This window comes from Lotus japonicus, chromosome 3 (assembly GCF_012489685.1).
Source record: "Lotus japonicus ecotype B-129 chromosome 3, LjGifu_v1.2".
In the NCBI taxonomy this organism is placed as follows: Eukaryota; Viridiplantae; Streptophyta; class Magnoliopsida; order Fabales; family Fabaceae; genus Lotus; species Lotus japonicus.
The window spans coordinates 77,867,288-77,894,520 of NC_080043.1; the positions used below are offsets into that span (position 1 = coordinate 77,867,288).

A 27,233-nucleotide genomic window follows, 5' to 3' on the forward strand; every position below is an offset into this window, starting at 1 on the left:
GAGATCGGACCAAATTGACATGGTGAACGGACAGTGACAGACTTGATGGTTTGTTGTTTCTCACCCGATAAAACCGACATATCTTTAACCTATAATTTTATGAGTATGATGGATGGGCCAACTTTTGTGAACAACCACATTTTTTATTCCTTTTTGCATAATAATTAATATGATTATACATTTATACTACTTAGTAAACCTTTGACTTTAGCAGGAAACAAAATCAGGACCCCTGTTTTCCTGCTGAAACCGACCAACTAAATCTGGTGCGCAATTAAGTAGGGGTGGTGATCCAACTTAAACCAATTTATACTTGGTCTTAGCTCGTGGGCCTTTGCTCACCTACAAACACCAGAACAGCGAGGCACTGGCTCACTGCTCAACCATATTTGACAAACTACATTAACTGCTGCCTCCACCGTACATGTGCATGCCTACCGTATAATAGTAATATAGTTGGATATATACAGCTCTCCTATAAAGAAAAAATATCAGAAATTTTTTCATGATATCAAATAATTAAGTTGGTGTGCAACAGAAGTCGGTAGCCAAATAATAATATGAAATTTAAGTAATTTTAATATTCCTCACTGGTTGTTTTAAGTTTTGAATATTGCATATGAATTTTTCAAACATGTGACATACTTGATTTTTTTTAACAAAGTACTGTGTTCAAGTTTTGTAGATGAAAAAAACTTTCGTCAAGAGAGTTAGCCCCACCGTGAAGAAAATAAGGAATTGTTCTCTCTGATTTGTAAAGTTTTTGCATAAGGAGGGGAGATTCGCAAAGATAGAATTCTGAGTACGGGTACGAAGGGTCGTCCAGAAGCGTTGAATGTTTCCGACTCGAACATAATTACCTTAAAAAAATGATATACCTGTAATCATATTGCGTGAATTTCTAAGGACAAATCCGTAATTATCAATAACTAACTACTAATATTTGTCTATAAAAAAAATATTGCGTGAATTTCCAAGGACAAATCCGTAGTTTGCTATTGCGGAGAGAACATTTAAAACGCGAGGTGCCTCCCACCCTCCACTCTCGCCTTCTCAGTGTAAGAGAAGAAGAGAGTTTACAGCTGTCACACGCCGTAACAGAAAATGGCAACGGCGAAACCGAAACGTAACTTCCCTCCGATAACAGAATGCAACGGAACTGCTTCGTCGGCGCGTGAGTCCGTCGCCGCCGACCTCGACGGCACGCTTCTCATCTCCCGGAGCTCGTTCCCGTACTTCATGCTCGTCGCCGTCGAAGCCGGAAGCCTCTTCCGTGGCCTCATCCTCCTCCTCTCCCTCCCCTTCGTCATCGTCTCCTATCTCTTCATCTCGGAAGCCATCGGAATCCAGATCCTCATCTTCATCTCCTTCGCCGGACTCAAAATCCGCGACATCGAGCTCGTCTCACGCGCCGTTCTTCCCAGGTACGCTCTCACACACTCACAGTGTTTGTTAATTTCTGCATCGGTTCGATCTGAGACGCACTTTGCAGGTTTTATGCGGCGGATGTGAGGAGGGAGAGCTTTGAGTTGTTTGATCGGTGCAAGAGGAAGGTGGTGGTGACGGCGAACCCGACGGTGATGGTGGATGCGTTTGTGAAGGACTTTCTCGGCGGGGATAAGGTGTTGGGAACTGAGATTGAGGTGGATCCGAAGACGAAGAAAGCTACTGGGTTCGTGAAGAAGCCTGGTGTGCTGGTGGGAGATCAGAAGCGTTTGGCGATTTTGAAAGAGTTCGGTGAGGAATCGCCTGATATTGGACTTGGAGATCGTAAAACTGATCACGATTTCATGTCTATTTGCAAGGTTTGGCTTCTTCTATTTAATAATTATCAAGATTTAATTATTTTTATGCAGATTAGTTTTGTATGAATATATAGCAATTAAGAGATGAAGAAATTGTTTAATTTGTTCATTAACTAATCTAAACACTGATGATCACTGAGTTAATCAATTAACATTACCAATTATAGATGGTGATCTTTATTGAACTAAAAATGAAAGGGTCAAGGAAATTCCTTAATATAGAAAAGGCTTTTGATTAATTTCACTTTCATCATCTTTCTATTAGCTTTCTCTTTCAATTGTTTTTTTTTATCATATTTTTTATTTTTCTGTCTCTCATTTTCTTATTTCTCTTTTGATGTAAATGTGTTTTAAGTGTGAACATAATCATTATTGAAAAAGAAAATTATTAGTTCATGCAAATTAAAGCTAGCTCACACATATTTAATTTCTTGAATAACTTATAGAACAGTGTACTTGAAAAGTATACATTGAACTAAAAAGTGGATTAATGGCTCGTTGGGCTCATTACTTGGAAAGCAGCTTCTTGCATTAATTATGACTGCAATATGTGATCAAACTGATCATGCATTTTATGTGTACTACTGATTAATATATTTAACATAGGGTATTAATTAATGCTATCCAAAAACGATAGTAGAATTAATTTGGTTTCCCTATATGCAAGATTATTAAGTTGACTATAGGACGTACTACTTGTGAACCCTTTCTTCAAAAAAAAAATTGGGTAGAAAAGAATGATATGTTTTTGTTGCTGAAAAATTAATTACTAGATTATTGTATACAAACAAAAATTTAATTACAAGATTAGATAATAAGAAGATTAGGTGGATTAGGCAAATGGAGAGAGATTTGAATTTGGTGCAGTTGAGGGCACTGCAATCACAAGGGTAGGTCGTTCGATTAAGATCTAACAAATTATGTTTCTGTAATGTGATTATTATCACTAATATGATTAAATATAAACCACCAGATCATAATCGAGTGAATTATCTATGTATTGACTGACGGCAAAATGAGTGACTGCAGTCTTCTTCATCATGGGGCCGGGACATGAAGAATTGAAGGCAGCCGCATTAACCGCGATAGTTGAGATGAGCGTGAATGCTCTTTGTTTTCCTTCTTTTCCCAACCAGAAACTGTAGTCCAACCCCATGGGACCCACAGCATTAACCAACCCCAACTAACTTCCAGCATGTGCACTTTGTGGCCCCTTCATTCATAATATACTGTGAAGCACCGTTCAATGGCCTCATGGCCCATTGTGCTTCATATACACTTCTTGAGTAGCTAGCTTACCTATAAGTTTCTTTTCAATTAATGCACTATGGTTTGTGATGATCTCACCCGCCCACAGGAAAGTTCTCCCCTCACAATACATACATGAAATTGTCCCAAGAATAGGATACATTTTCCAGTTGGTACTAAAGTCACTGTAACAATTTCACCTCCAAATATAACACGCAGAAGTATAAGTGAAACAATAACAACCTCTCAATCATATCAGGGCTTTAGAAAAACTGAGACACCATTCATTGTGTGTTATTTTCAGGACTTCTTCCATCCTACTGAATTTCATTTGACAACATTGTGTCACCTTTACCTGATTAGTAAATTGTTAGCTAATTTATGTTTTTTTATTATAATATTAAGTATTTATTAGTATTTCTTTTACTTTATATTTTAAGTTGTGCATCATGAATATTTGTCCTCTAGTATCTTAGAGAGATACCCAAAAAGCCTCTTTAGTATGAATTGAAACTAGTAAATTTAAGAGTGTTAAAATATTATTAAACCACATAAAACTACACTAATTTTATCACATAATTACTTATTACTTATGGTAATCTCTACAATTCTTTAAAAGAAAAAACCTTCAACCCTTTATGAACAACTCCTATGATCTAATTAATTGTTGATGAAACTGCAGGAAGGGTATATGGTGCCACCAAGCAAATCAGCAAAACCAGTCCCACAAGACCGGCTGAAGAGCAGGCTCATCTTCCACGACGGCCGCTTCGTGCAGCGACCAGACCCACTCAACGCCCTCATCACCTTCACATGGCTCCCCTTCGGCTTCATCCTCTCCATCATCAGAGTCTACTTCAACCTCCCTCTCCCTGAACGCATTGTCCGCTACACCTACGAAATGCTGGGCATCAAGCTCGTCATCCGCGGCCACCGCCCTCCACCACCATCCCCAGGAACCCCCGGCAACCTCTACGTCTGCAACCACCGCACCGCCCTCGACCCCATCATCATCGCCATCGCCCTCGGCCGTAAAGTCTCATGTGTCACCTACAGTGTCAGCAAGCTCTCCCGCTTCCTCTCCCCCATCCCGGCGGTCGCGCTCACCCGCGACCGCGCCGCCGACGCCGCCCGTATCAAGGAGCTTCTCCAAAAGGGTGACCTCGTGGTGTGCCCTGAGGGCACCACGTGCCGTGAGCCTTTCTTGCTGAGGTTCAGTGCTTTGTTTGCAGAGCTCAGTGACCGGATTGTCCCCGTCGCCGTTGACTGTAAGCAGAGCATGTTCTACGGGACCACCGTGCGTGGTGTCAAGTTCTGGGACCCTTACTTCTTCTTCATGAATCCTAGGCCGGTTTATGAGGCTACCTTCCTTGACCGGTTGCCGGAGGAGATGTCGTGTAAGGCCGGAGGGAAGTCGTCGATTGAGGTGGCGAATCATGTCCAGAAGGTGTTGGGGGATGTTCTTGGGTTTGAATGCACTGGCTTGACCAGGAAAGATAAGTATTTGTTGCTGGGAGGGAATGATGGGAAGGTGGAGTCCATGTATAGTGGCAAGAAGCAGTGAAAGGTAATAATATAAGCTCTGCTTTTGGAAGAATTGAGTAATATTGTTGGTTTGATTGTTTCAGCGTTTATTGATCATAAGGAAAATGTTAGCTAGCAAATAGCAATGTGTATTTTTTTGGTGAACCCCTTTCAGATGGGGTTTTGTTATGGATTTGTAATGATTTAAAGAATTTAGAATATGTTTTTGAAGATCACTTTCTATATATGTGACTTTAATTTTGTGGGGGGAGGGGGGCTACACTCATCCATTCAATGTCATTGATTTTTTGTTCAATATCCATTTTAATGTCATTCAGTCTCTGCTTTAAGTCTTTCCCTTGATGGGTTGTCACGATGCATTTATCAGCAGATTCGTTGTATTCATGTTACTTGTTTTAATTAGGTGTTAGATTTGGCCTTTTAATGATTTTTGATTTTGATTACATAATGAATGTTACTTTTTTGCGCACCCTATAACTGCACCTTTTTATTCCAACACTACCAAATATTTATCTTTCTATAGAAGTAGTTAGACAACTATTTAATCATTCATCTCTCATACAATTCTTCATGATTCTTAATAAATTCATTGCAGAGAAAACCTTTCAAGTTTCAACTGTTGTAGTGACTACTACTTTGTAGTTTTAAAATTAACTTTGTTACTTGTTAGGAATGAAAAAGAGATATTATGAGGTTCTCAATTCATAGCGCTCTTAGAGCATCTCCAATGCAAGGTTCTTAGTTCTTATTTTGGAGTTAAGAACTAAGAACTAAGAACTTTACCATTGAATGTGCTGACATGGACTCCTTAGTTCTTAAAAATAAGAACTCAGTTCTTATATAAGATGTTTTGCTTTTTGAGTTCTTAGCTTAAAATATTAATTATTTCTCTCTCATCCAAATTACTTTATTACTTTATAAGTTTTGTTTTATTATTTTATGGAAAAAAAAGTATAAATAATGTGGTTGGTGGGACCAAATGAATAGTAGTAAGAACTAAGAACTCATGGTTGGAGCAAAATTACTTGAGAGTTGCTTAAACACATGTGGCAATACGGGCCCACATAAATAGTGCTAAGAACTAAGAAATAAGAACTAGCATTAGAGATGCTCTTAGAGATCAAGAAATAAAATGAAGAACTAAGCTATGATCCAATCGATATCACAACATTAAGAATAAAAGTTTAAAAAGTAAAATGTTTACGATAGATTTAGATGAGAGATGAAACCAACCTTATTTAGTATATATGGGCAAGTGGGAAATGAAAGAGAGAAAAATATGTGGGATCACCGTACCACCTTTTTGTGGTGGTCTCTCACCAATTTGAAGATAATGTTGGAGTGTGTAATTTCTTAAAACATTTTGTCATCTAACCTTCATCATTATCATCATTATTTATAAATTCTTATATATTTAAAATAAAAATGTAATTTTAATTTTTAAAAAAAGATAAAAATGTCATTTTAATTTAGGAAAAAAAGATAAAAATGTCATTTTATAAAATAAATATTTTTTTCTCTTTTCATTCTCTATCCAACTAAATAAAAAGAGAAAAGATGCACATCATTCTTTCTTTTTTTTACTTATCTTTTTCTATTATACCCTACAATTTATTAAATATCTTATTTTTCTCATCATTTTCTCCCTACTTATCTTCTCTCTTCTAACTTTTTCTCATAAACTAAACAAAACATTAGAATTTTGTTGGGGGTGGGGGGGACTTCTAACTTTGTGGGGCAATATACGACTTCATATCTTAATATTAGGTATATTATTATGTATACTTGAAATATTAATTAGTGGTGCAATGGCCCCCTCATTGGCAACCTGCATCCGTCCCTGGAGGCAGATATGTTCAATGAAATCATATCTCCTCCCCTTTATAGGGAATAAAAGAAAATTTTGATAAAAGAAAATTTTGAAAAGACTAAAATTGATGTTAAAATTGCACGTTGTCACTTTTTTTGAAAAAACGATAGAATTGCCACCTATATATGACTAGAATATGTGGACTGATGATTGAATAAAACTATTTCAAAAATATTTTTAATGAAACAAACTTTTTTAAGGACTTAAAATTATGAAAAAAAATTATAGGAACCATTTTATATTACAGTGTATAGATCACGGATCAGAATATTTAACCTTTTATTTTTTAATCTGAACAAACCCACTCTAAGTTGGCTCTTAAAATTCTCAGTAAAAAATTTGGTTGGACTCAATTAGTAGTGAATTTAACTCTAAATGATCGAGGAAGGACATCATAATATATATTCTACACTTCGAGACCTTACAACCGTGACATAAAATGGACTTGTATAGTTTGTAATTTGTATTGCTTTTAGAAGACTACACAAATATAGTACTAATTATTTTTTATATATATGGTTTGTATCATCCTTAGAAAATGTTACAAGAATCTAGAAAATTCATAACTAAAGGCTTTGCTGTCCATATGTAATAATCTATATACTTATTAAAAAGAAAATCATTATCCACAAGAAATTAACATATGACATTCAAAGATTGAGTTTCCTCTCACCCCTCTCTCTGGCTGACAAGTGTCACAGCCAGAGAGACTTTAACAAATTAATTATACAAATTGATTTTCCTATAATTTTGATTCTTTGTCCCCTATTAAATGTAAAAATTATAAAGGAGTCATGGGCCTCTCCAAAATAGAATTCATGCACAACCCATTATAAAGGAGCTGCCGAACCAACCAAAAGCCCACAACGATGAAACAATTAAAAGGCTCATAATTGGAAAATAAAATGAAAAATTGTGGCTGAGTGGGAATTGGTCAATGCATTTACAACGTATGCCTTCAATTTCGCAAACATACATATTAGGAAAACTAATCACATTTTTCTGAAAAGTATTGGAAGATAAGTAATTAAATACATAGACTTATTTTGGAGTGTTTATTTCTATGTTTTAATAAATTCAGTTGCCATATTTTTATTATTTTATAAAAAATTGAATTAAAGCATTTTTTTTTCCAAAATCTGATCCCTGCCTTGATTTTTTTTAAATTAAAAAAAACGGAAAAATTCTTAAAAAAATAGCTTCAATCAGGAAAATCAATGTGTTAAAGGTAAAAAAAAATTGGTACAGAATATCACGTTAAACACATTTAGCGTTTATTTCTATGTTTTAATAAAATGATTTGGCATAGATTTTCGTTTTTTTAATATTTAATATAAAAATTGAATTAAAGCATTTTTTTGTCAAAATTTGATCTCTACTTGATTTGTTTCAAATTAAAAAAAAAACCGGGAGGGTGTTTTAAAAATAGATATTCACTCAGGAAATTATAAATGCTCTTAATTGTATATATTTTAATAAAAACTAAAAATGAAACAATCAAGGTCAATATTTAAGGAAAAATTAATACGACTAGGAAATAATATTGTTGTTTCAAATCTTTCATTAATAATATTAATTTGGAAACAATTTTAAAAGTCATTAAGTTCATATTTTAAACCATTACAAGTTATAGCCTAAATTAGTGAAACAAAATTTATTCCATAATTAACGTTTTATTAGTTTTTTTTTATGGAAACAAATAAATGCACGTCAAAAGAAATTAATTAAGGAAATTAGAGTAAATGAGTTTTGTATGGAGTGTTTAGTTCTATGTTTTAATAAATTATGTGGGCATAAATTTTCGTTTTTTTAATATTTTATAAAAAACTTGAATTAAAGCATTTTATTTTCAAAATCTGATCCCTGCTTTATTTGTTTCAAATTAAAAAAAAAACGGAAAAATTCTTAACAATATAGCTTCAATCAGGAAAATCAATGTGTTAAAGTTGAAAAAAATAAATTGGTACAAAATGTCACGTTAAACACATTTAGTGTTTATTTCTATGTTTTAATAAATTGATTTGGCATAAATTTTCGTTTTTTTTAATAGGCTTAATCCTCAAATTGGTCTCTGTCTTTGTCTCGCCGTCTGAACTAAGTCCCTCGTCGGAATTTTTTTAGTAAAAGGTCCTCTTATATGTAAAGCGTTTGGAGCAAGTCCTCGCCGGAGCCCGGAACTCCGACGAGTGAGCTGAGTGGCAGGTAAATGCTGATGTGGCTTTATCCACATCATTTTTAATTAAATTTGAATGACACATACTTAATTATTAATTAAATTAAATTAAAATTATTAATTAAAAAATCCGTAATTCGTAATTTCAGAAATATCAAATCCTACTTTCAAAAAAAAAAAAAAAAAGAAATATCAAATCCTAAATAAACACACAAAAATTAATGAGTATCATCAATGTTCTTCTTTTCATATTTTTAACCCAGAATTTTTTTTCCTCAACCAAATTTGAACTCAGAAAAACCAATCATCTTCCTCACATTCTTCATGTTCTTGAACAAACAACCAACCCCAAAATCAAGATCAGCCCCTCCCCCAAACTCAGAAAATTTACCCACAAATTTATCTTTTCCAAAACAGCATCCAACCCACAAAATAAAACCCCAAAATCTAGAAAATCAGAAAAATTGGATGAAGGTTCAAGTGAATTGGTGGGAGGTTGAAATTGTTGGCACGTTGGGGTCTAGGCGGTGATATTGGAGTGTTAGTTGGGATTGAATTAATGGGAGAGGAACTAGGCAAAGTGGGTTATGGGCATAAGCTTTTTAATTTCTACCAAGCATCAAGTAGTTGCAGAGGACATAACAATTGGGGATATGGTATCAGCCTAACCAGAAATTGAATGAACCCAGAAACTGATTGAACCCAGAAATCATAGCCCCTCAACGAATCCTTTTTATAAGTTGATTGAACCCAGAAATTCATCACTTCATCTTCTTCTTCTTCATCAACAAAGGACCCATGAAAACCTCACCACCACCTCTAACCCCCACCCCTACCCTCAACCAAAACCCAACCCTTACCTGCAACTGGAATCTCAACTCCACCACCACCTGCAACCGAAACCTCCACCCCCAACCCCGACCTGCAACCAGAACGTCAATCTCTCTCCCTTTCTCTCGCACTTTTCCTCCCAATCTGGGTTTTCCTCGCTCTATTTCTTTCCCATCTTAGGCGATTGTGCGGATTTTGGTGAAGGAGAAAGATGAAGAAGCCATAAGGGTTTCGTGAAGGAGATAGATGAAGAAGGCAGAAGGATGAAGAAGGCATAGATGGAAGAACGTGTTTTGGATTTAGGGTTGAATTAGATTCTGGATTAGTTTTTGAATTTTGGATTTTTTTAAATCAATAATTTTAATTTAATTTTAATTATCCAAGTGTAAAATAATTTAAATTCCACATAAGCATCATTAATCCACTCAGCATGCCATTTCATCATTCGCCGGAGCTCCGGGCTCCGGCGAGGTCTTGCTCCAGACGTTTTACATATAAGAGGACCTTTTACTAAAAATTTTCCGGTGAGGGACCTAGTTCAGATGACGAGACAAAGATAGAGACTAATTTGAGGATTAAGCCTTTTTAATATCTATTATAAAAATTGAATTAAAGCATTTTTTTGTCAAAATCTGATCTCTGCTTGATTTGTTTCAAATTAAAAAAAAAACCGGAAGGGTGTTTTAAAAATAGATATTTTCTCAGGAAATTATAAATGCTCTTAATTGTAGATTTACTTTCAATATGTTCTCTTCAATAAAAAATGTGTGAACATTCAATATTTGCTTAATCATTTACTATATTCAATGTATATAAATTTTAAAAATATAAACGACAATTATATGCATTAATATCGTTGACTGATTTGTTAAAAATCATGATACAAATTACATTTGCTGCATTAATTACAATCATTTAATTGTTTAAGTATTGCTTATTTTTGCATTAATTAAGTGTAGTAATCATAATAAGACATATATAAACCGAAATCATATAATGCATAAAGAATGTACGAATCACTTGATTTTAATGCACGACTTTTTTTATACAATTAATTTATAAAAATTAACTCATATCATAATCTTGCCAAAATTACTTTAATGCATTAATGAAATGAATATACCTTATTGGGCAGCAGCATTATTTTTAAATGTTGTAATTAGCCAAAATATGCGTAAAAAGTCATTTGCACATATATTTAAATATGAATGTAACTAATTCATTTAATATAATTGGTAATTAATGCATTTAAGAAAACCGTTTTTCACATAATGTTAGTTTGTATCATGATTTTTAAAAATTCACTCAATGTAATTAATTTATTAAATTTCGTAGGAAATAAAATTACATAAAATGTTGGTGGTCAATACATTTAAACTCTTTTGTCCAATTACAATAAATAAATCAAAATGATGGTGGTTAATACATTTAACCTATTTTATGTATAAAGAGTTTTTTAGCAAAATATCATGTGATTTTTAATTTATTTCCATTTAATAAAAAAGAAACGGTTGTATGTACCAATTTTTTTTAACTATGTACCTATATTAATTATGAGGATTTGATTTTTGTGGTACTGAATAAAACTGTTTTACTTCCCCATATTGTTGTTTTTAATGCTTGACTTTTAAGTCATTTAAATTTAAACCAAGAACCATAAAATTGAAGGAATGAAAATCAGCAAAAAGTCTTCATCAAATTTGACTTCTGACATGACTCTTACAAATTACAAAACCGGAATTATTCAAAGGAATTGATTTAATTTATTTTGATTAGACCTGTCCTAATTCTCAAAAATAAACAATATTTAACATTTTGTTTTTGCAAGGTATTCCGTAAAAACTTGGATTTATTTTACTGTTCATGTGTTGACATTGGATGGGTTATACAACGTTTACTATTTAACATTTTTAAGTTGGTCTATTCACATACATATTTGAACCTATTCTCTGTTATGCAACTATTCTACATATATATATCTACACAATAAACTTAATCGCCTTGCGTTGCACGGGATAAAAATGCTAGTAGTAATAATAACAATAACAATACAATAGGAATAGAATAATGATTCATAGACATCTAAATAGTAAAAACACCTCAAACACCCTTTTTTCCTGCGGATTTGGCCAAATAATACACTGAACTAACCACTTAAATACACATGACTAACCATAAAGCACATAACCGTGTAAAGTTGAAATTCCTAAATTAGGGATTTGGCCAAATAATACACTGAACTAACCACCTAAATACACATGACTAACATTTATGAATTTCAACTGAGTTTACACGGTTATGTGTTTTATGGTTAGTCATGTGTATTTAGGTGGTTAGTTCAGTGTATTATTTGGCCAAATCCACAGAAAAAAGGGGTGTTTGAGGTGTTTCTACTATTTAGATGTCTATGAATCATTATTCATGAATAAGAGTTTCTAAATTTGAAGACTTTTAAGTTTGGCTTAATTGCATATTTGGTCCCTGATGTATCACGATTGTGTGATTTGAGTCCCTCATGTTTAAAATGAGCGATTTTAATCCCTCAAGTTCTAATTTGTGAAAATTGAATCCTACCGTCAATTTGTCATCCAAATTTTAACGGTGTTTGCTTGTGTGGCGCTCATTTATGACGTGGATCTGACACTATGTCCCACTAAAATGCCACGTCATTAAATAAAAAAACAAATGAATTAAATGGTTTTAAATAAGTAAATATATTAGTATTGTTTTTACAAAAACAAAAAACTCCCAAAAACCTATCATCACCTCTACCAAAAAATTACCACAAACATATCATCGCGGAATCACCCCCATCATTAACGATTCCCAAAAGCAAAAGGTTTCCAGAAACAACTAATTATTAACCACCCAAATCACCAATTCACCATTAAGAACAACAAGAGAACATTTTCCAGAAACAATGTCACGTAGTCACCATTATTATTGCAGAGGCTAGAGCAATCAAGTGAGAAAAAAGAGATCGAGAGAGAAGGGGAGCAAAACACCGCCACCCCACCACCGCAGCCAACCTCAAGCCGCTGTGCACCACTAGCCATCGCTCCTTCCTCCAAACCGCACCACTGCGCCTTAGACCACCTAGCCTCTTTCATCGTCGTCGTCGTTCCAGCCACAACGTCACCGTTTAAGCAGGAGCCCTTTCCACCACAAGTTCGGCTGCAGAGCCTCTGTCCCCATTGTCTTTTCCTCTCTCTCTCTCCCGTTCTTGACTCTGGTCCCTCCCTTTCGCCGGATCTCAGATCTCTCCCTTCTCTCTGTTGCAGCGTCTTGTCTCATGAAACAATGGGATCTGGGATTTCAGGTTGCCATGGTGGGACGAGGAAGGATGGCACAGTGGGGATTGGGGTTTTGGATGGATCGCACGATGGTGGTGTGGGTTGAGAGAAGACGAAGTTGACATGGAAAAAAAATTAAATAAGAAAGAAATATTAATGCATAAGTCAGTAATTACGTGGCAAAAAGATTAAAAAAATTACTAATATAAATGCCAACTCATCAATTCCGTCTAAATTTGGATGGTAAATTGATGGAGGGACCAAATTTTCATAAATTAGAACTTGAGGGATTAAAATCGCTCGTTTTAAATATAAGGGACTCAAATCACACAATCGTGATACATCAGGGACCAAATATGCAATTAAGCCTTTATGTTTTAAGTAATATTTTTGGACCATTCTAATCAAATCAAACCTCTCTCTCTCTCCTTAAACAAAATGACAAAGCACTTTTGACGGTGGACATGAAGACCATGTTTCGGGACTAGAATATTCCTGGTATGAACATGAAATGCCATAAAATCCCAAAGATTTTCAAAGCATGAAAATCACGAATAGTACAATAAATAAACTAAAAAATAATAATACTAATAATCTCAATATTTTCACTTTCATCTTATTAGTTATTTATAAAAAAAATTATGAATAAAATTTTAGTGAGTTCGGCTCCCGACAACAAAATAAGTTTAGAAATCACTTACAACTACAAGTACTAATAAATCATCTACCAATTCAGCCCTTACATTGACTTAACTATCTCATAATTTTCTTTATGAGAAAAAGTAATTCGTCCTAACATGAATTATTATTTATCTAGAAGTTGGAAAAGAAAAGGAAAAGCACTTTTGGGTGAGTTCCTACCGTACAGCACAAGCTACACAAACATGGGAGCATCTTGTGGTATGTTTGGATGACGCATCGCGTGTCACGCTCTCAACCCTCCTTTCTCTTGGTTTGTAACGCCACTAACACACTGATTTTTTCATTTTTATTCCCTTCTTCTTCTTCTTCTTCTTAAAATTAAAAATTGCCTTAAAAATTAAACATAGAAAACAAGAATAATAATAATAATAAACGTGAAAATTTTGGAAACTCACTCACACACACACACACACACTGACACACACACACTGTCTCTCTCTCTCTCTGCTTATCCATCCTCTCCTCCTTCCCTGTCCCTGAAGGAGCAGAGTGAAGCAGCAGCAGAGCATTTCTAATCCAAAACGACGTCGTCTTCGAATGGTGTGACAAATAAGCACCTTCTTCTTCTCTCTCTACAGTAGCAAGCAAGCATCAGCTTCAGCTCCACTTCAATGGCTATGAGTAGTTTGATTTCCAACCGCAACTTCCTTGCCTCAGGTTCAATCTTCTTCTTATCTTTCACTGGTTACTTGCATTTTGTGAATTGTGATTTTACAGATGAATTTCAATTTGTTCATTTTCTAGATTTTTTCCATGGAGATTCATGGTTTACAGTAAGAAATTCATGTAGCGAGTTTTAGAAGACAAGAGGAATAGACGATAAATGGATAATCCTTTTGGAGATATATAGTTAAATAATTAATGTTTTGAGATATAGCATTGGTTAATTACATAACATTAGTTAATAAGGTCAGGTCAAATTATTGTATGAATTAATGGCATTTGATACTAATTCCACTAATTAAATACTTAATTTAGCAACATATATTAGCATTAGCAACATATATTTGCATTTTTATATTTTAGAATAATATAAACAGCTCTATATCATTCTGGGATTAAGTTGAAGCTTGAAGGTATAAATGATAGTGTAGGTGAAGTTATGGACTAGGAGAAGCATAGTTTTTAAATTTTATTTATTTATTCTATTTTACTTGCCTTGAGCATAATTTATTCGGCAATAATGAGTGAAGATTTTAGTGAGATGAGAACCTCTGTGGTCTAATTTTGGATTGTATTGATCACTATTGTAACCAGCGCGAGAGAATTTTAGCCGGAATTTTGTTTGATATTGGCAGGAAATGTATGTAGATCAGGAAAGGATCTATCACTTCAAACAGGGGGGATTTCTGTTTCTGGTGTATCTGCTACCCGATACAGTGGCTGGATTACAAAGGATCCTATCTCGAGGTGCCAGCATGCAGTGAATTATCAAACTAATTCACTTTTGGTAGAGAGAGTTTCAAAACTAAAGGCCTGCAGAAGAAGTGAATCGTACCCTTTTCCAGCTCCCTATTGCGGTAGTAATGTTGAATGTAGGGAAGTATATGGACTTGGTTTGGGCAGAAGAAAGCGGCCACTGCCTGAGGTTGGCAAAGCGAATAAGTTCCGGGCTTGTTACAAGTCTGATGAGTATGAAAATGCCGAAACAAATATGGATCCACTACAATCAGCTGAAGGGACTGGTGAAGCCATTCTTCTGCAAGGAGATCTGCAACAATCATCTCCTCGGAAGCAGCAGTTTCCGAAGCGTTGGGTTATTGTACTGCTATGTTTTTTTGCATTTCTTCTGTGTAACATGGATCGCGTGAGTAACTTACTCTGGTATTTATGGTTTCAGTTATGATGTCTGCTTACTTGAAAAGTAAAGTAGGTTGTTCAGCTGATCATTAGTCATAGTAGCCTTATTTGTTTTTATTTTTTTTTCTGTCAACATACTCAAAGTAGAAAAGAATTATGTTGCCTTTAATTGTTATTTGTCTTGCTTGCTGATGTACTTAGATTTTCATTATATTTTATAGGTAAACATGAGCATAGCTATACTTCCAATGTCTCAAGAGTTCAACTGGAACAGTGCAACAGTTGGCCTAATTCAGTCATCTTTTTTCTGGGGATATCTACTTACTCAGGTGTGACTGATATACATAACATATGTTAGCAAGAAATTTGTTTCAAAAATTAATCCCCTCCTGGCTCCTAGTAAACATTTTAGTACCACTGCTGGTTTAACCTGTCATAACATATACTGTTCTTGCTCGTACATAAAAAATTGTAATCACATTGCTTTCAAACTGACTGAACTTTTTTGGGTTAGATACTTGGTGGCATATGGGCAGACAAACTTGGTGGAAAGGTAGTACTGGGTTTTGGAGTTATCTGGTGGTCAATTGCAACGGTTTTTACTCCTATTGCTGCAAGGCTTGGGCTTCCATGTCTGCTTATTATGCGTGCCTTCATGGGAATTGGCGAGGTTGGTCCATCTATAGCTATACAACATTTATGACTCAATCTATCTTGGTGAATCTAATTTAATTCATAAGCTCACTTGTCCATATTTCTTTGTTACAAAAAAATGAATTGGCAGTTTAAGCAAGAAGGAAAACTTGGATAAGTAACTTTGAGCACAGTTAGTTATTTACTTGTTTTCTCCCCTTTAAAACTGACATTGAAAGTGTTGGGCCAAACAAAGGAGATGATTTAAACTACGGGGGATCATCCACATTGGGCATTATAGAGCAAACCACAAGTGAGTTGGACACTACATCTTTCACCCAAAACCTTAAGGCATAGGTGTATGGGTCCTTTCACTTATAAACCGCTCAAAGTTATCATTATCTTCCAATGTGGGACTTACTCACACTTGGTATCACAACATAAAGTGATGTAGAAGACTACATCAACGTTAGCAGGGACAAGTAATGCTATCAAATGAAAGATATTTTCACATTGGAGTGATCTTATGTCTATGGTCTGTGCTGAGTATAGAAATGATTTTTGTTCCTATGATTTGGTGACAAGATATTCTAATTCTTTGTTTTTAGGGTGTTGCCATGCCTGCAATGAACAATTTACTTTCCAAGTGGATTCCAGTATCAGAGAGAAGCAGATCACTTGCACTAGTATATAGTGGCATGTACCTTGGTTCTGTGACAGGCTTGGCAGTCTCACCTTTTCTAATCCAGAAATTTGGGTGGCCGTCAGTGTTTTACTCATTTGGATCCCTTGGTAGTATCTGGTTTGCCGTATGGTTGAGCAAAGTAAGTCAGCTTTTACAAAAATTTCAATGAATTTCTGATTGGAAAAAATTGTTTTGAGAGTAAAAAGCATTTCCACTCTCTGCCAACCCTATAAAGTATATTTTCATGTTTAGGGCAGAGTTGTTAAGGGACTGTCTCATGGAGTGTTGCATAACATATGACTTCAATACTATGTTTTTTTGCAAGTAATAATCAATTAATGGTCCATTGACTACAGATTGAGTAAATTGCTTATCTTGTGTAATATCACTGGAGTTGTATAAATGTGAACGACAATTTGTAATTCCTCCTGAGCAAGCTGATTCTCATATCTCTTCCCTTCTGTTGGGCTCTTCCAGGCATACAGCTCACCAAATGACGACCCAGATGTTGGGGAAGAAGAGAAAAGGCTCATACTTGGAGGCAGTGTTTCAAAAGAACCTGTGACAGTTATTCCTTGGAAATTAATTTTATCAAAACCACCTGTTTGGGCTTTAATTGTCTCTCACTTCTGCCACAACTGGGGCACATTTATCCTATTAACCTGGATGCCTACGTACTACAATCAGGTACTAACCTTTTTTAAATTTTTTTAGTATTCTTAAATGCTTTTATACATGCCCTTGACCATACTTTCTATAATCTAAAATATTTGAATTTGTTAGAGTCCCACATTGGCTAGAGATGTGGTCAAGCAATTGCTTATATATGGTTGTGCAAACCTTAACTCTTGAGCTAGCTTTTGTGGTTGAGTATAGGCCTCCCAATTTCTTCATGGTATCAGAGCCAATGGTTATCTGACCATGGGCCTGGGCCCCTATCCTAGATCCATTTGTTGTGGAGACCTCCCATATTTGGGCCACCCGTTTCATTCCACGCTCCAGATGTTCTACACTGGGCGTGAGGGGGTGTGTTAGAGTCCCACATTGGCTAGAGATGTGGTCAAGCAATTGCTTATATATGGTTGTGCAAACCTTAACTCTTGAGCTAGCTTTTGGGTTAAGTTAGGCCTCCTTCAGAATTCTTCAGGACTTTTAACCACAATGCTTATAGCCATAATTGTAGTCTAGAGTTAATTATCAGCTAGAATATATAGAAACTTTCCAGCTGTGGAGTTGTGTGATACCCATCCAACTGTCCACATAATTCTGATCTTACTTAACAGTAAGATTTTGTATATTACACGTGCTCATTGTTTTCAACCACAATGCACTTTAGTTGGCTGCATAATTTGTCCAAAGATAAAAACATTATTTGTTATTTGGAATTCTGATGTTAAGGCGCATCTACCATTTTCTCTCGACTGTTAAACTCGAGCCGAGAGCTATTTATATTTCTTGTTGCTTGAAGATAAGTCGAGTAAAATTTGCTTTACTCTTAACTGTGGATTTTTTCAAATTATGGAGATATGGAGACACTAGGATATGATTGAAGTCTTGATCTAACTTGAATGGTTATGTAATACAATCGACCATAGAAAAACAGATAAAGAAATTCATGAAATATTTAGTCCATTTAATGAATGAGCTAATTGATATTTTTTTCAGGTTCTGAAATTCAACCTCACTGAATCTGGCCTCTTGTGCGTCTTGCCATGGTTAACCATGGCTGCTTTTGCAAACATAGGAGGCTGGATTGCTGACACACTTGTTAGTAAAGGATTTTCTATAACAGCTGTTCGAAAGGTAAGAAAATCACTACTCTTGCAACAGTGTTTTTCCAACATTGTAAATTCCTGTACAATTTGTAATATTTCTATGCACAATACTTTACGTTTTCACCCCTTGATAAAAATAACTGCCTAATATGGAAGCTAATCTTGATTAATAAGACAGGTTCCTCTTATTATATTTTTTTTAATCACATAGTAGTGTACTGGGGCATTCATTTCAGTTTTCAGAAGAAGCCAAATTTTGTTGTGATTTTTTTAAAGTACTTTTCCAGGATAAAAATATTCTTCCTGATTAAATCTAAATCAGTAAGTAATGGCAGTGGATATATATACTGATTCAATTTCATTTTGCACCTTTTAAAATATTTCTTATTTTGCCAGATCATGCAGTCAATCGGATTTCTGGGTCCTGCGTTTTTTCTTACACAGCTAAGCCATGTCAAAACACCCGCCATGGCAATACTGTGCATGGCTTGCAGTCAGGTTTGAGCTAGATCAATATGCATAGCCATAGATTCCTATAAAGCATGTCTGCATAGGATTTAAAGTTATGCAGAGTTACATAATATAAAACATAACCTATTGTTTCCTTTACAGGGATCTGATGCATTTTCGCAATCTGGTTTATATTCCAATCACCAAGACATTGGACCACGCTATGCTGTGAGTTATTGCTATTTTAATTTTCATACCAGGAGTGATTTATGTTTTTTCCTTTTGAGTACATAAAAAAACATGTCCTCAAACCACCAAACAGTCTAGAGACTAAAAACATGCTCTCCTTGCTTGAGTTTTATTTGGTGACACTTGTTGTGAGCTGAACCTGAGTATTTTGATGACACTATAATGTTTAGAAATGATGCCAAAGTTATCCATTACTCGACTTTGCTCTCATTTTATAGTATTTTCTTTCAATATGAGTATATAAGGATGTTATTTATTTTTAAATTTCAGGGAGTATTGTTGGGACTGTCAAATACTGCTGGAGTGCTTGCTGGTGTTTTTGGTACTGCTGCGACTGGATACATACTCCAACGAGGTGAGTGCGCGCTCTGTTTATGTTTTTAACCTTTCTACATTGGTTGTCGTGGTCATTCACTTATACGCAATCTGTTGTTGCAGGTTCCTGGAATGATGTGTTTAAGGTTGCTGTTGTACTGTACATAATAGGCACATTAGTCTGGAATATCTTTTCAACTGGTGAGAAAATTCTTGACTGAAGGATGTAATGTCAGTCAAGGAAGGTGCAGACTACATAAGCCACAGAGATTACAGGGTAAAAAAGATGGAACAAAAATCCGATGACCAAACTTGGAAGCGTAAAAGCACCCTGCCAAAATAGAAAAGAGTCACCATCAAAGTTTTCAATCAAAATAGCTAGGCCTTTATTTTTCCTTTTCCATAAATTTTTTGCTAATGCCTTATCATATGATTTAAATGCTTTGTCTATAGATAAGTAGGTGGGTAGTTTCCACCAATGTAACTTAAAAGCATATTTAATACCATACATGCTATTTGACTAATTCTTTTGGTTCAATTTGTGCATTCCAACTTCCATCCTAGAACCAGAATATAACTTAAGAACTGTAATTTTTAAACTAGGCATTAAACTGAAACACAGATGTATACTATTATTTAGTTGAATTTTGCAGATTTTCTGAAATTAACTCTAAAGCAAAGCAATCATCCTGAAGACATGACACAAAGCCTGGAAATTATACAAGCCAGGTAAGTAAAATCCGATCATTGAACCTAAATAAAGCGTAAGGCATTCTTTTATGAACATCAACATTCAACCCTGTTAAATGTGAATCTTGTTCTTACATACTCCCTCCGTCCCTAATTATAAGCTAACATTGAGACTTTTTTTGTGTCACTAAATATAAGCTAACCTTGCAAAAGTTAATATTTCTTTTCATATTCACCCTTGCATTTATTGGTAGTGGAGCACCACCATTAGTAGTACAATGATGAAAAAGTGTTATCATAAATAGGGGTAAACATAGAAAGTTGTACATTTTTTTTGAAAACCAATGCATCAATTAAGGCTTTCTTAATAAGTGTGATTTTTACAACTTTAGCTTATAATTAGGGACGGAGGGAGTAATATCTTGAAACCAGTAAAAATAAATAGTAAACATCAGAACAAACAAGAAATAAAGAATACAATGAATATTTGCAAGGACTCTATATGAAAGATGGATTAGCATTGATCCACCCCCAAGACCCAAGAAAAAGAAATCCACCGACACTTCTCATATCAGTTATGAGTTATAAAATTTATAAGAAACCATGAATTTACCCTTTCTTAAATCAAAAAGGAAATAATTTTCTCTTGTTCTGTAAGTTGAAGCTCCAATGGCTCAATTCTCATTTGATCATGCATCCAGTGAAAGCCACAGAAACTTCCAATCAATTGCATTGCATCTCAAACCTATCTGGAATCTTTCACCTGAACTTCTCCTTCTCTTTCTTTTTCTTTCTGTATACTTGCCAAAACTCCCTTCAAATCCCTGCGGTGCACATTGACCTTGAGCCCATTTTTCATGAACAACGTGAGTGACATCTTCTGCTCCACCTGGTGGCCAGGTACCACTTCAAGCCGGTGGTTGAGGAGCACCGCGGAGGCAATGGACTTCATCTGCAAATAAGCCAAATCCTTCCCCAAGCATATCCTAGGACCAGCATTGAAAGCAACAAACTTGAAAGGATCATGCTGGACAAATTTTGTCCCATCCAATGACAACCACCTCTCTGGTCGAAACTCCATGCAATCCTCACCCCATGTTGACCTCATCCTCCCGGCCGAGTATATCGAATATGTCACCGACGATCCGGCCGGGACAAATGTCCCGTCCGGCAACACATCGTCGGCCACCACATGCTTCGAATCCTCGGGCACGGAAGGATACAACCTTAGCGTCTCGGACAAGGCAGCCTTGAGGTAAACCAAGCGGTCAACCTCCTCAAACACCAACGGCTCGTCAACCCATTTTTCCAAATCATCACCACGTGTCTCCACCAGGACGGTCGAGATCTCACGTAGGATCTTCTCCTCCACCCTCGGATTCTGAGTCACCAGCCAGAAAAACCAGCTCAGCGCAACCGACGACGTGTCACGTCCAGCTAGGATGAAATTCAGCGCCACGTGTTGCAGAAACTCATCCGAGTAACACTCTTTTTTCCTCATAAACCTAGTCAGCAAGTCATCATGGTGGGTCCCATCCTTCTGCTGATTCAGCAACTCCAATTTCCTCTTCTCAATCACACTCGACAAATGCTCGTCCACGTGGCCAAGGCTCCGGCTCAAGCTAACTTCCAATCCAAGCCGAAGCCATTTCTTCATCTTCCACAACACCTCCGGCAATATAAACCGCTGCAGCGTCGCCTCGGTGGCGCGGTCGAACGCGGTGGCGAACTCATTCTCCGGCAGCCCCTGAGCGCACGTCTGCGGGTCCCTCCCAAAGGCCAGTCCACAAATGTTGTCAAACGTGAGCCTCAGCATCAGATCCTGCAGATCCACCGCCTCCGCTTTCAGCTCGGCTTGTTTCAGCACCTTGCAGAGCCGATCCTTAATGGCTCGGCTCACCCAGCGAGCCATGGCTTGGCGCAGCGTCCTCGTGGTAAATTCCAGCGCGGCGGTTTTGCGCTGAAACAACCACGTATCCCCGTCGGAGTTGAAGATCCCGTCGCCGAGAAGATCGTGAAACACCGCGTGCCATGTGGGACCCTTCGGGTAGTTATCGAACCGGGTCTTGAGAATGTGCTCCAGATTCCTCGGGTCGCACGTGACAGTCACGAGACCTTGCTTCTTCGCCAGAAAGGGGATGGCGCAGATGCAGGTTTGGTACGTGCCGCCGCACGCGCGGAGGTTATCGCAGATCCAGTCATGCATGCGGTCACAATTCTCGATGAGACCCGGGAGGCTGCCCAATAAGGGCCAGACACGTGGACCTCTCAGTGACCGTGAGATGAACGTGAACCATAGCAGGTAAACCGTAATCGCCGTTAAAAGTAGTATAGCCGTACAAGTTTCCATTTTACTGCACTACACGTTTTTGAAAACTTGCAATCTTTGTCTGGAATCAAATGTCAAAAACCACAAGAAACTTCAAGATTTTTTCTCTCTAGGAAAGTTTTGTTTCTTTCCCGGGGAAAATGTTTGTAGTCAAAAGTACTTTCAAGAGAGGTTCTGAGTGTGCGGGAAGAGCATTTGTTTCATGAAAAGGTTGAGGGTTTAGGTTTAGAGATGAGGTGGGATAAGGAGTGTGGTTTATTTGAGGGAATGTGAGTGGGGGAGAAAGAAAATGGAGGAGACTAGAGTGAGAAGAGTGTGTGGATTGGAGTGAGAGTAGTGGTAATATTATGAGGGAGTGAGTTGGTTATGGAGAGAGATTTATAGGTGAAGTAGTAAATGTAGCCAGAGTGGTGGTTTTGACATTGCACCACACAATTCTCTCTCTTACTAAAGCCATGAGATGCAGCATGATAAATGCTGCCTCTGAGAGGTTGTTGAAGATTTTAAAGGTGAAGGATACCCACCTGTCTCTCTCTCTTTTTTTTCTCTCTGCTGGAAGTGGAAAGAGCAGTGGAGGTTCTTTCTTTCTTGTTATCTCTCTCTATCTATCTCACAACAAATTATACAGGAAATGCAACAGGGTGTTGGCAATCAATGAAGGGAAATAAATGAGAGTAGTTGAGGAACATGGAGAGGAAAAGAGAGGGGAGGGTGGTAAAGTAAAACAAGAATCAGAGAAGGAGAAAAAAAAAGAGAACATGCAAGTTCTGTTTTTGTGAATGAGGGAGGTAGTGGTCATGTAACAAAGTTATAAGTAGTGAAAAAATTAAAAGGTGTGTTGCCAAGTGGGGTTTGGTTATGGTTTTGGTGAGCAAACCTACCAACAATTTATTTCATTTATATGGGTGAACTGTCATCTTATCATCTCTGCATTCCATTCCCTGCAAAACCGAGTAGTAGTAAAAAATAAGATAAATTTTGAATAAAAGATATGAAAATCATGAACAAAAACTACAACAATTATTCTAGGATTCATCACAGTCGCAGAGTTGACCTGCTCTGTTCATTAATGGTGGTTGGGATGACTGTACATGCCTCATGCCTATGGTGGTTTTGAGCCAAAGTCAAACTAAACGCTGTCAGAATTAATTCAATACAAAATTGGCTTCAACCTCTGCTCAATCCTCAACACATTCCAATGTATTCTTCTTCTTGTTCCTCACTTAGGTGGTAGATAGAAGTTAAGTAAAATAGGTGAGAAGAACTCAAGATATTAGAAAATGGAGCCCAACTTGGACAAAGTTTATAAGTTGATCTACGTAAAATAAGATTCGTAAGCTTTTTATTTATAGTTATATAGCTCCATTTCAATAGCTTATCTTATAACATGAATGTGTTTATATTATGTAAGTATTCAAATTTTTTTTGTAAATAGTTAAATAAGTTAATTAAGTATTTATGTGTAACGTTTATCATATCAACAGTTATTCATAAGTTAATGTAAAAAATTATTAAAATAACTTGAAAATATATTATATATATTATAAATAAGAAAAACTCTTATTCATAACATAATTTGAAGGTAATTTGAATAGTTTAAGAAAATAAACTTAAGACCGCTTATAAGTAGATCATATGTTATTGATATAATATAAGTTCTTTCAAACACTCACAAAAACGTTTATGCTATAAGATAAACCAAAATAACTCATTTCGAATGGGTTCTATGATCATCAGCTGTTTTGAACTTACTTCATCATACAAAATATTAATTTGATTGTGTAGTCACTTGATATCAATAATTTTATCATAAAATAAACTCCATAGTTTCTTAAGTTCAGAATCTGTGTTTGGAAACCCGGTAGGCTAGCTAGCCGGCCGCTAGGTGATCTGAATCAATTTTGCTCAGTTGCTTTTGAAGAAGTTCTAGTATCACAAACCCAAATTAGTGGTTGCAGAATTAGTCAAAGCAGAATGGCTTAGCGCATGCATGTGCCTGCAACATTACAAAAACGAGTTTAATTTTCTCACTGGATAGGTAAGTTATGACTCGAAGATGAGTTCAGTTTTTCTCGTGTGTTGAAAACGTAACAGAACCAAACTCTTATAATTATTATGATCTCTTGTCTCATGCATGGAGCCTTCAAGAGTGCAAATGGTCAACGTTTGTTTAGTGGTTACATGTTGCTACAAAACAGAATATTGTCGTCATGTTTACATTTTCTGGCACTTGATTGGTATACTGTCAAATCCAGAAAGAATTAATGGTCCAGAAAATTAAACTTGGTGTGGTGGGGTTCAATTAAAGTGTTTTGGGTGTTAAAAATTACAAATTATACTACTACTAAAATAGTGAGTATTTGTTTGAGTATTCAGTGCAAAATCTTTTAATAAAAAATTTCTATTTTAGATTTCTTCTAGGACACTTTAAGCAATTTTGAGTCATTTGAACATTGAAGAGATTATGTTTATGGTGAAAGAAAGTCAATAGAGTAATGAGGAAAATGATATAGACACATCTTTGCTTTGGAATTATAAGCTAATAATTTACATATTTGAGGCAGTGTGAAGGTGACTATGCTTCTGTGGTAAAAAAAAATCCTCTTAACAGTAAATGTGCTCATTATCATTCAACGGCAATAGAGCTTACATTAGTGGTAAGGACGACTTCAAACTAACATAAAAGTCATCAATCCAGACCAAAAAAACAATGAGTAGAGAGGGCAAATTTTAACCATAAAATAATGAGCAGCTAGATTTCTCGTCCTACAACCAAGTAAAAACGTACTGAAATAAATTAAAAAAAAAACGAAACAGAAATACAATCTCTGATAATAGAAGTTAAATACGGCAAAGCACCTATCCATCTAAATAACGAAGTCACGAAAGTCAAGCTCCAAAGATGACAATGACTAACACTTTCGTCAACAGCGCGAGCATCAAGTTGCTTCCCCAACGAAGAAGCAAGAAAATCACCTGTGAAAATCGAACTCGTAACCATTTGATTAAGGGACGAAGCGTTGAAACACTATATCTTTGATTAGAGAGATTAGAATAACAAATAACTGAACCTTAGTTTATTTCTCATAACTTTGTCCGTCAGAACCTTTGATCTTCAAAACCTTGGTCATAAGAACCTTGTGAAATGATCTGTGTCACAAGAAGGAGATTGAATATTGTGTCTTAAAAAAATTTGCAAACTTTTCCTAAGGTAAACATTGTAGGTAAAACTAATTTCTAAAGTTTTTCAATAAAACCCATTGCTAGTAGTAGCGAAATGATAACAAGTAAGCAAAAGAGTAAAGGTTAAGAGAAATGTTCAAAGATTTATCTCGATTCGCCCATAAGTCTTAGGCTATCTATCATCTAGTCCTTGGTCACCACCAAATTTATCCACCAATTCTCCAAGTATTCTACGTGACTAGTTCTCACGAATATTTCCTTCTCAAGCCTCTTCAGGCTCATAGTTGCATAAACTTAGAGCACCAAATTATAAAAAAGGGAAGGATAATGACATGTAATAAGTGGACACCCTTTAATTACATATGGCATTACTCAACTAATAACTAGTTAGTAACTGTTAACTAACTCATAACTAAATTATCCGTCAGCTAACTAATAAGAAAAATTAAAATCCATTGTGTTAATTTGTATATGAGACAAAGGTACTACACTGATCGTATAAAAAAATTACTATCTCAACTAATTTTTTTTTTGAAATTTACAATCTCAACTAATTAGATTTTAATTAAAGATATGTAAAAAAATAATTTTTTGATTTAATTGATTAATAATTTGATGTGACACATATTTCAAATCTAATTAGTTGATTGTATAAAAATCTTTTCAGCTTTGTATACATTCAAATTAAAATCTTTGTAGGAGTACTACTTTTCCAGATAAGATGCACAGTAACTTAATAATGCTGAATTTGGGATTCATTCAAGTCATTGATGCCAAGATATAACAGCACATGCAGCAAGATAGTGCACTGTCTAGCTAATTTAAAACTCACAAATAAACCAAATAAAGAGAGTGAGATAGTATAATTCAGTTCTTGTTTGTGATCCTTGATGATTTTGCTGAATATTGATGCTAGACAACACCTAGAATTGAATATGTGGTTGATGTTTGCATGCTAAAAGGCATTCAATTTAAAAAAAAAAAAAGGGGTGGCTTATTAGGTGAAAACTTCATGAATCGTAGTTGGAGGGCAGTTGTTAATCATGTTGGGGTAACCAAGCAAAAAACAAATTCTGTGGGCGACATGCATGCTTTCATTGGGCCATATCAAGATCAAGTCAATATATTGTTAAAATGATTGATAGTTTTGGAACACTCACTGTTGATGACAGTAGTAACTACTAGCTGATCATTCTTCCGGCGCAGGTGCTCAAATTAAGCGATTAACAACTATCACAGATTATAATTCATTTCCATAGACTTTGATTGAACTCTCAAAACTCATTGTTAAATGACGAGGTGAGCAATCAATACATCACGCTTATGATTTTAAAATAATTTAATTTCGAAGTGGTGGCATCTTCCCATTATATATACCAATTCAACATTTATTATTGAGCATGAAACATATATGATTTAGGATGGTGTGACAGCCGATATCGATGAATGATTATAATTCTGGTCATGTGGCTTCAATTTCAGTCACTCTCCAATTAAAAGTTAAAATATCTATATGGGTTTTATTTGGTTAACGCCTTAGCGGTCCAATACCTATAACCTTTTGTTTATGCATTTATGTTGATTGCGGGATTCATAACAGCTGATGTAGGCATGGCTAATTGTTGAATTTTTCAATGTCTAAAAGCCTAAAATCCGT

General features: G+C 35.7%; 3 protein-coding genes across 3 annotated transcripts; 2 read left to right on the forward strand and 1 right to left on the reverse strand.

Annotated features, from left to right (window-relative positions):
• Window positions 1-1,016: 1,016 nt before the first annotated feature.
• Window positions 1,017-4,893, forward strand: LOC130746127 (probable glycerol-3-phosphate acyltransferase 8). Its single transcript, XM_057598665.1, has 3 exons — window positions 1,017-1,424; window positions 1,493-1,805; window positions 3,736-4,893. Exons 1-3 carry the CDS (start codon window positions 1,105-1,107, stop codon window positions 4,615-4,617), a joined length of 1,515 nt encoding a protein of 504 aa, XP_057454648.1. The 5' UTR covers window positions 1,017-1,104; the 3' UTR covers window positions 4,618-4,893.
• An 8,945-nt stretch (window positions 4,894-13,838) lies between these two features.
• Window positions 13,839-19,912, forward strand: LOC130746128 (ascorbate transporter, chloroplastic). The gene is made up of 11 exons (XM_057598666.1): window positions 13,839-14,124; window positions 14,766-15,274; window positions 15,489-15,596; window positions 15,782-15,937; window positions 16,509-16,724; window positions 17,063-17,272; window positions 18,251-18,388; window positions 18,757-18,858; window positions 18,973-19,038; window positions 19,330-19,414; window positions 19,498-19,912. Exons 1-11 carry the CDS (start codon window positions 14,079-14,081, stop codon window positions 19,593-19,595), a joined length of 1,734 nt encoding a protein of 577 aa, XP_057454649.1. The 5' UTR covers window positions 13,839-14,078; the 3' UTR covers window positions 19,596-19,912.
• A 567-nt stretch (window positions 19,913-20,479) lies between these two features.
• LOC130746129 (cytochrome P450 86A8-like) lies at window positions 20,480-23,220 on the reverse strand. The gene has a single exon (XM_057598667.1). It carries the CDS (start codon window positions 22,412-22,414, stop codon window positions 20,810-20,812), a length of 1,605 nt encoding a protein of 534 aa, XP_057454650.1. The 5' UTR covers window positions 22,415-23,220; the 3' UTR covers window positions 20,480-20,809.
• Between the last annotated feature and the right edge of the window lie 4,013 nt (window positions 23,221-27,233).